General features: G+C 42.3%; 1 protein-coding gene across 2 annotated transcripts in view; it reads left to right on the top strand.

Annotated features, from left to right (window-relative positions):
* The first annotated feature begins 5,627 nt into the window (after positions 1-5,627).
* The window catches only part of NHSL1 (NHS like 1), a 149,630-nt gene continuing 140,458 nt past the window's right edge, over positions 5,628-14,799 (top strand). For both annotated transcript variants that reach the window (XM_031012071.3, XM_055391212.2), the window contains exon 1: positions 5,628-6,676. In XM_031012071.3, coding sequence (XP_030867931.1) covers positions 6,475-6,676 — 202 coding nt within the window. In that variant the 5' untranslated portion in view covers positions 5,628-6,474. The remainder of the gene's footprint in view (positions 6,677-14,799) is intronic.

Raw genomic sequence — 14,799 nt, 5'->3', positions numbered from 1 at the left:
CCTCTGACGTCCATGTTCTCTGTCAGTGGCGGCTTCTTTACCAACGACATCCTTTGTCCCCTTGCACCTTAGGGGACTGAGAACAATAATCTGCCATATTGCTTCTGTATCAAGTGATCCCACGGGGACAGTGCAGCTAAGGCTTAGGATGTCAGATCTGTTCGCCCTTTTCAGGCATGAAGACTTTGAAAGGTGGGAGTTGGGCTGGTGGTGATACATATGCATAAATGTTTGTGTTGAGTCTTTCCCTTTGAGGGGAACAACACTATTAATTCCATTGAAGGCACTGTGGCTTTTAAAGCCAGGGTTTAATGAGAAGTCAGTGCTTTTCCTTCTTTTAAGTTTTAAAGCAGTGGTAGTTGAGGGCAACCTGAAAACGGGGCCGGCGCTGATTAGGTAATTAGCTGTGTTTTGCCTTCCATGACTTCTTTCTAGAGTACAATCACTTGTTTCATTCCTTGGTGGATGGAAAGGTGGATAAAGGAAGAAGGATTTAATGTACTATGGGGAATGTGTTTGCTGTGGTCCTGGGGGTAATACGGTTTGGTTGTTTTGTTTTTTTAATTATAAATATCTGGCTCAAAGTATTTACTTTTGATATTGAGATAAGCTTTCATTATTCGTGTGTACAAATTACCTCATAGAAAGATTTCCATTTAAGTGTACTCTTAAATTATTCACAGGAGATGACAGTTGGAAAACCTACTGTACTCTGTCCTAAGCTAAAGGTCCCTGTGGGTTGTCTGGGTGATTCATGTGGTAATCTGATGAGAGGCACACTTCACTGCTCCCAGCCCAGGCAGGGCCACTTCAGAACGTGACACCATTGAGAGTAGTCCTCTTCTCTGCTCTATGTGGTTCTCTTTGCACCTTTGTCTCTTTTCACATGCCTTCTGTTTATGCACCTTACTCCCAGCCAAACCAGCCAACCCCAGTGGCGCTTGCAATCCAGCCGTGTTTTCCCATTGATTTCTAACTTCAGGGTGCTGCCTCTCTTGTTCTCTTTGCTAGGTTTGACAGGGCAGGCAAGCTACACATGGAAATGAAAAGTCACAGTGCTCATTTGTGGCCTGTGAGGCCAAAAAACTGATGGCACTTGAAATTAGTTCCTATTTTTGGCTGGCATTTTACACAGATGGCGAGTAGAGCAATTACATGCCTGGTTGCGTTGAAAGGTTTGTCTAATCCTATATCCTGTCCTCTTTAACACTTTTTATTAAGTCTCCAACTTTCATTTATGATAAACTCCTTTTTCAGGATGCCAGTATATGTTGAAACATAAAATATTGTGTCTTATGGCAAGAACCTTCCAAACATATTGAGTCTATTCCTTTGACTCTTGGTAAAAGCATAGATAAATCTTTCCAAATTCATGGGCATTTGACTTAGGAATTCCCAAAGGAGATGATTCTAGAACTTCCTCTAGTAATTTATTCTGGTGCCTCCAGTTTTTATAGTTAAATTTTCCTTAATGTATTACGTAAATCATTTCTGAAATATATAGAGTAATATAGAGTAATTTCGTGTCCCTTTGTCAGCAGTGATGGGTAAGTGACCCTCAAGTGTGGAGAACTAAGTATAAAAGATGCAATTGATCATAAACATGGTGTAAAGATCCACCTGGGGGTCATTATGCAGGGTCTGCTCCTCCAGCCATTTCAACCCTGGGGCTTCCGTCCCGCTGGTGAAAGAGGGGGGTGCTGGCCAAAGGCAGCTGCGACAAAGCCCTTCCACAGAGGCTCTGCCTTTTATTCCGTGAGCCCTCATTAACTCCCACTAAACGTAATTTAAACAAGCCTGTTTATGTGATTCCTAAGGCCTGAAGCTCAGCAGTGGCAAAGTGGTAGGAAGGGAGCAGTTATTGGCACATGTGATGACAGCAGAAGTTCGAATTTGACAGCCTGACAGTGAGAGGGGAGGGGGCAGCCCAGCACGGTAAGGAAGGCAGATAAAATCTGTTCAGCACGTCTGTCTCACATGGGGACAAGGCAGTCTAATGTAGGTTTTCTTGGAGAAAAATAGCTACATTAAGATGTTTTCATTACTTTGAAGATTATAGCTGAAGTTATTTTTTAAAAAAACCAATTACTGTAAAAGTAGGATTTGCAGGCGGGGAGCGGTGGGTCATGCCTGTAATCCCAGCACTTTGGGAGGCTGAGGCAGGCAGATCACCTGACATCAGGAGTTTGAGATCAGAATGGCCAACATGGCAAAACCCTGTCTCTGCTAAAAATACAAAAATTAGCCAGGCGTGGAGATGCGCGCCTGTAGTTCCAGCTACTTGGGAGGCTGAGGAAAGAGAATCGCTTAAACCCGGGAGGCGAAGGTTGCAATGAGACAAGATTGCGCCACTGCACTCCGGCCTGAGTGACAGAGTGAGACTCTGCCTCAACATAAATAAATAAATAAATAAATAAATGTAGGGATTTTTCCATGGCAGGGTTATTGTGAAGGTTAGCAATAATATACAGGAAGCTTTTGGCACAAAGTAGCCTTGGCCCTGCTGCCGGGAGGGGCTGATTTGTATGGCTCTTGGGTTGATAATCCACATAACTAAAATGTGGGGTTCGTCGTGGTTGCTAAACAAATATAGCTTGAGTGAATATAGTAGCTTCTTAAGAAGCCCACTTAGGATGTTCTAAGCTAATTAGAGTATATATCTAATATGCATAGTTAAGATCTAATTATTACCTACAAAGCTGATTTAAACCATTATATTCTCTTGATCAACAGGAACTCTAATCCAGTTGTAAAAGTAGTTAATTTATTTGACTTTCTTAGATAAATGAAGATTTAATAATCAAGGCCCAATATAACAGAAATATGGACTAGCCAGTAGACAGAGAATTGGTTATTATACAAACGTATCCCTAGGTCTTATGATTTGTGGGTGCACGGTTTCTGGAAATCTGGCAGACGTGGGCACTTACTTTGAGGGATAGTCATGAGTCTAGTCCCTGAATGGACTAGTTATCATTTTGGCTGCTTGGCAGGAAGTGTTCCTTTAGCTTCTCCTGTTAACCCTTTCCTTGAAGTGTACAGGGATGGGGGCCCTGGAGGAAAACACGCCAGTTACTAATGATACCAATTCACCTTTGCTGCTGTGTGTATGCACATTCCATGGAGGGGGAGTTGAGGAAAGCGCTTAACAGCACTTCTGGTAAATAAAAAATAGCACTTGGGCCGGGCACGGTGGCTCATGTCTGTAATCCCAGCACTTTGGGAGGCCGAGGCAGGCAGATCATCTGAGGTTGGGAGTTCGAGACCAGCCTGACCAACATGGAGAAACCCTATCTCTACTAAAAATACAAAATTAGCTGGGCGTGGTGGCATATGCCTGTAATCCCAGCTACTCGGGAGGCTGAGGGAGGAGAATCACTTGAACCCGAGAGGCAGAGGTTGCGATGAGCTGAGATTGCGCCATTGCACTCCAGCCTGGGCAACAAGAGGGAAACTCCGTCTCCAAAAAAAGAAGAACACACAAGGTTTAAGCATATATATAATTTTTTTATTTTTATTTATTTATTTTGAGACAGGGTCTCACTCTATTGCCCAGGCTGGAGTGCAGTGGTGCAACCACAGCTCACTGAAGCCTCGATTTCCTGGGCTCAAGCGATCCTCCCACCTCAGCCTCCTGAGTAGCTGGGACCAAAGGAAAGTACCACCATGCCTGACTTAACTTTTTTTTCTTTTTTTTTTTGGCATTATTTGTAGACACAGAGTTTTGCCATGTTTCCCAGGCCGGGCTTGAACTCCTAAGCTCAAACGATTCATCTACCTTGGCCTCCCAAAGTGCTGGGATTACAGACGTAAGCCACCGTGCCCAGCCAGATATTTTTAAATTAAAAATGCAGCTGCAGGATGTAGAGAGTAGGGAGAAGAGAATTGTGTTCATTGTTTGGGTTCCATGGCTCCTTTGAGTGCGCACAGATGTGTGGCAGGGGGTCTCGTGAACCAGTGAAATGGTAAACAGCATTTGGGGCATTAATGGATTTCTCTGGTGAGATGGTCTTTTTTTACTTTTCCTTTTATATTTTGAGACTCTCAAAAAGTGTTTTCTACTCAGAAAGAAGAGAGTGGATGTTTGATGTTAGCCACTGGTGTTATGCACAACTATTTTACCTTTGCCTTTATAATGGTAGTCATCCGGGTGCGGTGGCTCACACCTGTAATCCCAGCACCTTGGGAGGCCGAGGCAGGCGGATCACAAAGTCAGGGGATTGAGACCATCCTGGCTAACGCGGTGAAACCCTGTCTCTACTAAAAATACAAAAACAAAATTAGACAGGCGTGGTGGCGGGCGCCTGTGGTCCCAGCTACTCGGGAGTCTGAGTCAGGAGAATGGTGTGAACCCGGGAGGCAGAGCTTGCATCATGCCGCTGCACTCCAGCCTGGGCGACAGAGTGAGACTCTGTCTCAAAAAAAGAAAAAAAAATAATGGTAGTCAAGGTGGAGATATTATTGCAATTAATAACTGAAACAGGCCCAGAGCACTTGGTGATGTAGCAAGCATCCCTGGTAAGTGTGTGAATCTCTGATCCAGGTGGTGTCGGATGCAGCCTGGTCCTCATTACTGACTTCTCTGTGTGACGTTGGGTATGAACATACTTTCTCTGGGCCTGAGTTTTCCTATCTGAAAATCAAGGAGTTTAAACTACGTGATCTCAAGGACTCTTTTAGCTTTTAAACTGAGGCTGCTTTGTAGCTTCTCCCTTAGTAGTACCTGTTCTCTGTCATTATTTACATGGTGTAATATGAACTGCCTATCTTAGTAACACTTTGTAGAACTTCTGACTATCTTCTACAAGTGTTCCTGTCCCAGTAAGCTTGTAGAGCCTTCTTCCTAAAATCTCAGTGAATTGGAGTAGATGTATGATGCAAAATTCTGGTTTTAAAATTTTTAATCAGTTTATTTTCTGTTGCAGTTTGTTAATTTTAATGTATTTGATCAATGCTGAGTAAAGCAAAGTGCTACAGACCTAGTTCTCTACTCGTTGCTTATTTGCCTTACCCCAAATAACGCTTGGGAGAAGGAGATGCCGACCCAAGTCTCTGTGATGGAAAGTTGCAGGGACTTTTAACACCCCTAGGACCGTGGAATTGCAGTAAGTTAGCCTTGGGTGAAATGCTACACCCAAATGCATTGCAAGTTGTGGCTCTAGATAGTTTGCAGAGGAGGCTCAGGGCTAGAGCCTGCAGCTAAGTGCCACTAGCGTAGCTCTCTGATGACTCTTTGTGATAGGATGATCATTCAAGGTTGGAGAGGAATAACCCCCAGGGGCTCCCAGTGATACGGCAGAGGAGGATCCAGCCCCACACTCTGGCTGCTGGTGACAGGCAGGAGTGACAGTAACAGGTACAATGATGGCTGCGTTTCACCTTTGCTGGAAGCTGGGAGTGAATAGCCGGGTCCGTTATGTTCTCTTTGGAAATATACTTCCTTAAATGATGGACATTCCTAAATCCATCTAGGAATGTTGGATGTATCTATCTATCTATCTATCTATCTATCTATCTATCTATCTATCTATCTATCTACTGTATTAAGCCCCTTCTCAAAATTGTAGTTTCAGAAGTATAGTTTGATAATTCATAATCAAGTTCTTATTCTTTATGCCCAGAAGTCTGTATTCTGCACAGACTTGCATACCCCTAGCTGCGCTAAAGTTCAGAAGTTTGAGCTGCCACTGAAGTATTGACTGTGGAGAGGCGGGGTTTTCTGTCTCCAATGAGGTGCCTTTGGTGTCGGGAAAGCCTATCGTCTTTCGCAGGAGTGCTTGCTCTGTAATCCAGGCAATAGCCACGCAGCCGGTTTTATTGTTTGCGGAGTCCTGCGGCTCTGAACGAGCGCTTCACAGACGGGAAGGAGAGCAAGTGGGCGGTTTATGATTCTGCCCTGTGCTGGGGCGAGTGAGCTGAGCTCTTTGATTTCTCCCAAGTAACTGTGTGGGTGAACTGTAAACTGGGTGCCTGGCTTGACCCTGACTCTTTTTCTCTAGGGTGAGGAGTTACTTCACCAGGGCAGCTGGCTTTCTGCCCTGGTGGGGAAAGATGCCCAGGAGAGGAGTAGGATTACAATTTGGGATGCTAGGGACACGCCAAAGAGTCGGGGTGCCTTGGCTTTGTGTTTTGCAAAGTCCTGACAAGTGCTCCTGAAATGAACACGCTGCTTCATTTTTTAAATTATACTTTTATTTGTTTATTATTTTTTGGCCGTGGATATCGCGGATCTAGAAACGGAGTCCACAATGTGGCTAGGGTAAAACATTTTTCTTTTCTTTCTTAACCCCTTCTTTTCCCTTTCTTTTTAATTGGGTGACACAGAAGCCGTCTTTTTGGATAATGCGGTGCCTGACTGTCAGCGTTGTCTAAGAGGGAAACAGCAGGCTCGTGGAGAGGACCTGGGCCAATGCAAAAAACCCAGCGTTTTGTTTGCTGGGCTGTTCTTTGTCTCTAGTTGATTTTGAAAAGAAGATGAAAAAGGAAGGCTCTTCAGGTTCCTTCAGACTCCAGCCGAATACAGGTTCTCTCTCACGTGCTGTGAGTTGGATAAATTTCTCCTCCTTGTCCAGGCAGACAAAGAGGCTGTTTCGCAGTGATGGAGAGCTCTCGGTTTGTGGGCAGCAGGTGGAAGTGGATGACGAAAACTGGATATACAGAGCCCAGCCCAGAAAAGGTGACTCGATTTTTAAAAAATTTAAACATTTGAAAAAGTTTGTTATGTAGAATTCTTTGTTTCTATCACTCCCCCTTCATGATTTTTGCCCCCATTAGGAGTTTCTTTTGAAATGTTTGTTTTTGTATTGGAATTCGGCGTCATTTGTTTACATGTCTAAAATAAAAATGCTCTTCCTCAGCTTGAGCTTGTATCTTGTATCATTCAAAGAAAGATAAAGTAGATGTTATTTGTTCTTGGCAGGCTCCCTCCCTCCATCAGAGCCACATGCTCATGTGACTTGTGAAAAGTTCAATGATAAACCACCCACCACCCTAGCTAGAGAGAATCTTCTGCCCTTATAGCAATCTGAGGCTAGAACGTGGAACTCTTGTGAAAGTGCACTGAGAAAACTTCGGGAATCGTACATAGTCTTCTTGCATCCTTCTTCTAAGATTGAGGAATTACATGAATGCTTGAATTAAACCAGTGTTGGGCTGTGACATCAAGGAAAATGAACACACAAGGGGCTTAACACTGATATGTTGGTCCCAAGGAGTTTCTGGATTTTTTTTTTCTTTCTCCTTTCCTTCTTTTAACCAGAGTTTTTAGATTTCTATCAAGTTTCTTTTCAGACTGACATTGGCTCTTCTCAGGATTAACATGTTTTGCCTCCAAGATGAAAAAAAAATACCAGTCCTGCTGGGAGAGAGGGAAACAGTTCAATATTTCTTAACACACCCCTATTTTATATTTAGATTTTCTGAATTCTTCCTCTTATTGTGTGTAGGGACTGAATTGTTAAGCTCTAAAATGGTTTCTCCATTCGGTGCAGTGGGCAAAGCCCAGTAGGGGAGTGCTATTTAAGTATCACAAAGGAATCAAGTCCAGACATTCCGCGTGATTGTGTTTTCCCTGTTTGTCACATTCTTCCCCATGCCAAGAGAAACCTTGCTGGAGTCTTTCAGGGACCTGTGCTTCCCCCTGCTTTGGAAAGCAAAACTACTGAAACGTGAGAGAATCAACTAAGTTAAATATGTGCTTATGAGTATAGTAATTATGTCGCACAGGCTGAGCATTAATGCAGCCCTTCTTCAGGGTGAATGTGTGTGTAAACTATTTGTTCTTGTCTGTTAAACTATGGCACAAGAGGGACTAGCTAATAATCTTTGAAGATACCAGTTGTTTATTGTATCAACAAGGTGATCAACAATGAGCCACTGATTCTGAGCTTAAAAATGTGGGTTTTCAGTTCAAATGCTGTGTGATTGCCAGGCTTAGAAAAGGCATTTGTGCTTTCTGGCTGGAGTTGTATAGTTTAGTAAGTCCGTGAACTTTACTTTTCTAAATCAGGAATAAGCTGTGGTTTTGGTAAATGATTGGGTTGTAATGTTTGAAACAAAAATGTTTGGAGGGTGGATTCAGTAGTGCTGTGGTCGCAAGAGGGTATAGTTTTGATTCCTTTGGGCTTTGCCAAAGGTTGCTTTTTAGGACTTGTTTGACTTTAAGTCAACCACTGTCAAGTCTCTGTTAACGACTGTATACATGTGAGCATGAGGCTGTAGGATTTCTACTGTAGATGCTTCATCTGAATTAGCATTAAAGGAACAGAGACTGAATTTGTGTGTATTAGTTTTAGTTGGGAAATAAAGCAAATACTGTACATGTGACTTGTGGAAAATAAAGAAGTCATTGTAAAGGACAGGGGCAACTTGTGAAGGGAGGACTTGCTTACGTAGCGATACAAAAGATTGTGCCCTTTATCCCTTAATGGAATAGGGGATACAGTAGCTTCATGAAGATAAATGGAAGCATAATACAGGGTGTAAGTTTATGTGTTTTTTTTTTAAATAATTGGGCATGAATAATATGATTTTTGACATACGGTGTCAGAAAGAATCCTTAAAAAGCTGCTTATACATCAAAATTCATGGCATTATATTCTGTTTTCGCATTTGACTTACAAAAGAAAATTGGCTTCCAACTTTGACATCTTGTCTCAGGGGGATGTTATAACAGTTGATCTTTATTCCACACAGTTCCTTCCTTTGGAGAAATACAGAAGTGACATTTGTTTATGTGAGCAGATCAAAAGGGAAAAGTCTTCAAGAAAAATTATGCAGAAATGAAGTTTTTTCTTAGAAGCATCAAATAGGCTGAAACTCTAGCAAGGATTATCAGTCAATACTAAGAATGCCCAATGGCCACGTTAGGATTTGGTTGCAAATAAATATGCACTGGGAGACACATTGGTCTGATGGGAATGTGTAGCATCTTTTATATCTCTCTGCCCAAATCACACACAGCCTAATCCACCTTTCTTTCAGTTTATTCCGCAACCCCCCCAACTTACATTAACATTTTTTGATTTACACAGATTGCCAAAAACTCTTCCTCCTCCCCACTGTCTCGCTCTCTCTTTTTCTCTCTCGCTCTCTCTCTTTTTCTCTCTTGCTCTCTTTCTCTCTCTCTCTCTCTCACACACACACACACGTACACACACAACCATCATGCAGTGACAGCTAGACGTAGGGCAACTGTAGCTTAACAAGCCAGCCTCGCATCAGTTGTCCCCCTGTGGGATCTCTGGTTGGCGGGGGTCCGGTTCTGCAGCTCCTGGTGTTCTTCCTCCCCTCCGGCAGCTGCTGCCAGGCCACACTGCTTGCCTGTTCCCTGCCCGCTGTCTCCAGGTATGCTTTGCACCATTAGCCTGCTGAGCTCCTACCATCAGTGTGGATAGTGTGTTGTATGACACACATTCAATTTCTGAAACAGAAGCTCTTTTAATAGGGAATTTCTATGCTGGATTGTTATCAGGAACATCAAAATAAAGTTTTTAAGTGGTTACCCTTATGGGTATCTTTCAGTACAACAAACCCATAGCTTTATGATTTAATGTCAAGAAACTAGGGATAAAATTATAGCGCTTGATATTCTTTTTCTTTTGAGAATCTTTTTATACGATTAGAAGCTACTAGTATGCATTTTCTGATTAGACTACTGTTCCTCAGCTTAAAAAGTAATTACAAGGTACATATTGATAGGTCCAAAGCAGCCACCAGTAAGCATCTGTATGTTTTCTTTTGTATGTGTGTTTGACAGCACACTACAAGTTTCAAAATTCTCTTGAATCCCATCCCCGTTTATACTCAGAGAGGTAAGAATGAATTGGGTAACAGCAATGATCAATTCTTATATTCTTAGTATGATATGACCCACTACAGTAGTAGATGATGTTTTGACTTAATTAGCCATACAAATCAAGGGTGTGAATCAGTATCTTCTTTATAGTAAAAAAGTGGAATGCAGTGGTAGATAAGACAGTATGTAACTTTTCATGTGAAGTTGTGAGAGCATTTATTGGTGGAATCATTACTGAATACTATGTGCAGCATACAAAGAAAGATAGCACTCCGGCCCTGAAGTCATGGAGTTCATGCTTAAATGGAGAAGCAGATAAGACATCTAAAGCAGGGGGGGTTAAAGAGAAAATGTAGGATAATTGTGAAAAAGTGCAACACGATGACCTAGATGAGAAGGTCCACATAAAGGAACTTTATCTGGAACATTTTCATGTTTTGCATGGTCTTCTAACTGTTAGCATTTAACTGAACAAGATTTAATGAGTACCTGCTGCTTTTCCAGCACTGTGGAAGGTGCTTGAGGAAAACTAATGACTAGTAGTATTTTTTCTGTGCTTTCCCTTTCTTGCTCACTCAAATAAAACTAAAAGAGGTGGAATCATAATGGGGTGTCCGTCCTCTCATTGAGCAGAGCTTGTTTTGTTGTATCCCCAGCTCTCCATTTAGCTGGGCAGAAGCGTGATTGATGATCCTGGTATTGGCAGGTCAGCAGATAGAGAGGGTAATTGACATGCAAAGCCTTGCTTTAAACAATGTTTCATCCTTTCCTTCTGGACTTTATCGTACAGACTAGTAATGTTACCAGCTTTGAATCATTTGAATGTCAGTGTCCTCCCTTCTCAGCCACTACAAAAATGGCCGGAGAATGACCATACTAGGTATCAAGGGTAATGAATAATCCATATACTAGATAATCAATTTTTGAGTGTGGGAGTTGGATCTATTTAAAGTAATTTCATCCCAGTTTTTCTCCTAATAAAATAGTTGCAGAAAGCAGGATCCTTGCACATAATTAGATTACTAATGACCAGATATTACAGTGGAGAAAAATGACATGAAAAACCAAAAGCAGCTAGGTCTAAAGTCAAGATCCTGTTTCCATGTAAATAGCTGTGATTTATTTCTGATAATAAAATCCTTAAATTGGTGGGACTTAGGAATAGCTTCTTGGGCCAGGCGTGGTGGCTCATGCCTGTTATCCCAACACTTTCGGAGGCCGAAGTGGGTATAACACTTGAGCCCAGGAGTTCAAGACCAGCCTGGGGAACATGACGAAACCTTGTCTCTACAAAAAAATAGAAAAAGTAGTCAAGTGTGGTGGTGTGTGCCTATAGTTCCAGCTACTCAGGAGGCTGAGGTGGGAGGATCGCTTGAGCCTGGGAGGTCGAGTCTGCAGTGAGCCGAGATCACACCACTGCATTCCAGCCTGGGTAACACAGCGAGACTAGGTCTCAAAACCAAACAAACATAAAGACTAGGTCTCAAACCAAACAAAAATCCTCCAAAAAAAAAATAGCTTCTTTCTGGCATTAAGAAAACCTAAGAAATATTGACAAATATTGTCAAGTAGCATCACAAATTTAAGAGTGAAACAAGATCAGTAAGTTTTATTTATTCCGATGGTTACTACATATATCGGAAAAATAGCCAAAGGAAGTTTACCTTTGTGTCTTAACAAAAGAGATCAGTGAATGTCATGGTTTTCCTCTTACTTCCTACTGAAGTTGACATTCTGTGAAAGAGACACACAGTGAGTGCCACTTAATGTTTTCTCTGGTCCATTGAGACTGCCCTTTATTGACCTTTGATTATTATTATTTTTTCTTCTGAAGTTGGGACTCTGTTGTCTCACTGCCTTGTTTCATTGTAATATGTCTTTATTTGCAAATTAAATTGTTGAAGTTCGATTTAAATGATATTTTATCTAGTATCCTTCCTTTTTTAGTTTAAAAACTTTGTGCATTTGTTTTGAGAAGAGGCATTTAAATTATGAAAAATATGGTTTTTTTTAAATTATGAAAAGTATCTTAAGAGTGATAAAAAGAAGGAACTTATTGTCAGGGCTTGAGTTTGGAAGTGAGTAACCTATGTTCTTTTCCATTAAAATGTCTTTGCTAAGTTACGGAAACCTTCTTTGAAACTGATCTTTATGAACAGTTTACTTCTATTTATTTATTTATTTATTTATTTATTTATTTATTTATTTATTTTGAGACAGAGTCTTGCTCTGTCACCCAGGCTGGAGTGCAGTGGCACAATCTCGGCTCACTGCAGCCTCTGCCTCCCGGGTTCTAGTTATTCTCCTGCCTCAGCCTCCTGGGTAGCTGGGATTACAGGCACCCGCCACCACGCCCGGCTAATTTTTGTATTTTTAGTAGAGACGGGGTTTCACCATGTTGGCCAGGCTGGTCTTGAACTCCTGACCTCAGGTGATCCGCCCGCCTCAGCCTCCCAAAGTGTTGGGATTACAGGCGTGAGCCACCACGCCTGGCCAACAGTTTGTTTTTAATAATTTTAAAAGATCCTGCATGTTATCTAGGGTTAATTTTTATGTCTCATGCAATTATTATAAAATATATTTCCATGTAATTTCAGGGTGTTTTGGTTTAACTATAACATGTTCTGTCAAATTAGACGGGTTTGTTTGCTTTTTTTTTTTTTTTAGAAACAGGGTCTTGCTTTGTTGCCCAGGCTGGAGTGCAGTGGCACAATCATAGCTCCCTGTAACCTTGAACTCCCAGGCTCAAGGGATCCTCCCCGCTCAGCCTCCTGAGTAGCTAGGACTACAGGCACAGGGTACCATGCCTTTCTAATTTTTTATTTTATTTTTGTAGAGATGGGGTCTCTCTCTTTTGCTCATGCTGATCTTGAACATCTGGCCTCAAGTGATCCTCCTGCCTTGGCCTCCCAAAATGCTGAGATTATAAGCCTGAGCCACCACGCCCAGCCTAGAGTTTTTTTTGAAAACTACAGTATTTTCTATCAAATACTTCAGTTTAATCTCCTAAAGGTCTGCTGTGTTTGCACCTAGATGTCCGTCCTCATAGAGCGTAGGCCCTCATCAGCTCTTACTTGGACTTCTAAATGATCTTCTGTCCTCTCTTGCTTTCTCCACTCTTGTTCCCCTTTGATCCATCCATGAGTCTACACTGTCTCCAGAGTGATCTTCCTAAAATACAAAAACCAGCTGGGACCAGTGGCTCAAGCCTATAATCCCAGCACTCGGGGAGGCCGAGGTGGGAGGAACATTTGAACTCAGGGGTTCATGACCAGCCTGGCCAACATGGTGAAACCCCGTCTCTACTAAAAATACAAAAATTACTCGGGTTTAGTGATGCATACCTGTAATCCCAGGTACTTGGGAGGCTGAGGCAGGAGAATCGCTTGAACCCAGGAGGCGGAGGTTGCAGTGAGCCGAGATCTCACCATTTCACTCCAGCCTGGGTGACAGAGCAAGACTCTGTCTCAGAAAAACAAAAAACAGAAAAACCCACAAAAACAACTGGATCACCTTTCTGTAGCTCCCCATTGCCTACAGAATGAAGCCTACATCACTTTACATGGCGTGAAACCTTACGAGATCTGCCTCCGTCCTCTCCCCTGCAGAACTAGCATACAGACTCATTGCTTTTTCACAACTCCAGAAACTGGCACCTCCCGTTCCCTCTTATTCCCTGTGCCAGGGTGCTCCAGTCACCTCCTCTGCCTGTTGACCTCCTACTTATCCTTCTAGACTCGCTTTGAAACTCTGTGAAGTCTTATCTAACATCCTCAGGCAGAGCTGATGGCTCTTGTCTCTATGTTATTTCTCTGCCTTCTTCATTCCTCTCTAATCGTGTTTATCATACACTGGCTTATGCTTACTTGTTTACTTGTCTGTGTCTTGAACTAGCCGTGACCTGTTTTAGGATGGAGACTCAATCTTTTTTTTTATCCCCAAGGCTAAGTGCTCAATAAATGGTTGCTGAATGGGTAAACTTAACACATCTGGGACTCGGTTAAATGGTGCTTTGTGCACAGGCTAATGTGCTAAGCAAATACTTTCTGAATTTGGCTTAGTCCGGCCAGTTTTTGTATTTTTAGTAGAGACGGTTTTCACCATGTTGGCCAGGTTGGTCTTGAACTCCTGGCCTCAAGTGATCCATCTGCCTCGGCTTCCCAAAGTGCTCGGATTACAGGCTTGGCTTGAGCCACTGCCTGTAATCCCTGTTTTGGGAAGATCACTCTAGAAACAGTGATGGATCAAAGGGGAACAAGGATGGATCAAAGGGGAACAAGAGTGGAGACAGCAAGAGAGGACAGAAGACCATTCAGAAGTCCAAGTTATAGGTAGCACTGTATGCTTATTACCAGTGCTCTCAACTCTGGACTTTTTTGAGTGTAATAAAAGAGAGGGTTCTGTTTGTGGGAACATAATGTCGATGGCATACTTTTGGTGTTTTCTGTTGCTTCACTCAAACTATGCATGTATCAAGCTCTTTGGATAAAAAAAAATTTGATCAGGGCTGTTTTGACCAATTAGTAAAGTTGGCTTTAGTGAACAGAGATATGGAATTAACGATGCCAAGCCTGATAAGGAGAAGTTCCATGGTGCTAATGCAATCTTTTCTTAACTGGTTTCCCTGCTTTCACCTTTGTACACACCGCTTCCCTCCCCACCAATTGGTCTGATCTTAACCTAGTAGCCTCAGTGATCCTGTTAAACCTCAAACATGAGTCATGTGTAACTTCACTGCTTGAAACCCCTCAGGTGCTTTCCTTCTCCAGGGAGTTGAATAGCTAAGCCTTGACAATGCTCTCTTAAGCCCTATACATTCTGCTTCCCTTACCCCATTGCCTCCTTGTGCTTCCTCCTCACTCTCTCCTCCACACTGTAAAATGGGATAATACCTATTCATCATACATGCATACCAGTAGCAGGTACAATTTATTTATTGAATAAATGAATGTTTGTTTTATAGATATGCTGTAAGCCTACAAATTCGATCTATTGTATTTAAT

The sequence above is a fragment of the Gorilla gorilla genome, chromosome 5 (genome assembly GCF_029281585.2).
Source record: "Gorilla gorilla gorilla isolate KB3781 chromosome 5, NHGRI_mGorGor1-v2.1_pri, whole genome shotgun sequence".
In the NCBI taxonomy this organism is placed as follows: domain Eukaryota; kingdom Metazoa; phylum Chordata; class Mammalia; order Primates; family Hominidae; genus Gorilla; species Gorilla gorilla.
The sequence above is the reverse complement of the archived record's forward strand: the minus strand, read 5'-3'. Positions and strand labels throughout refer to the sequence as shown.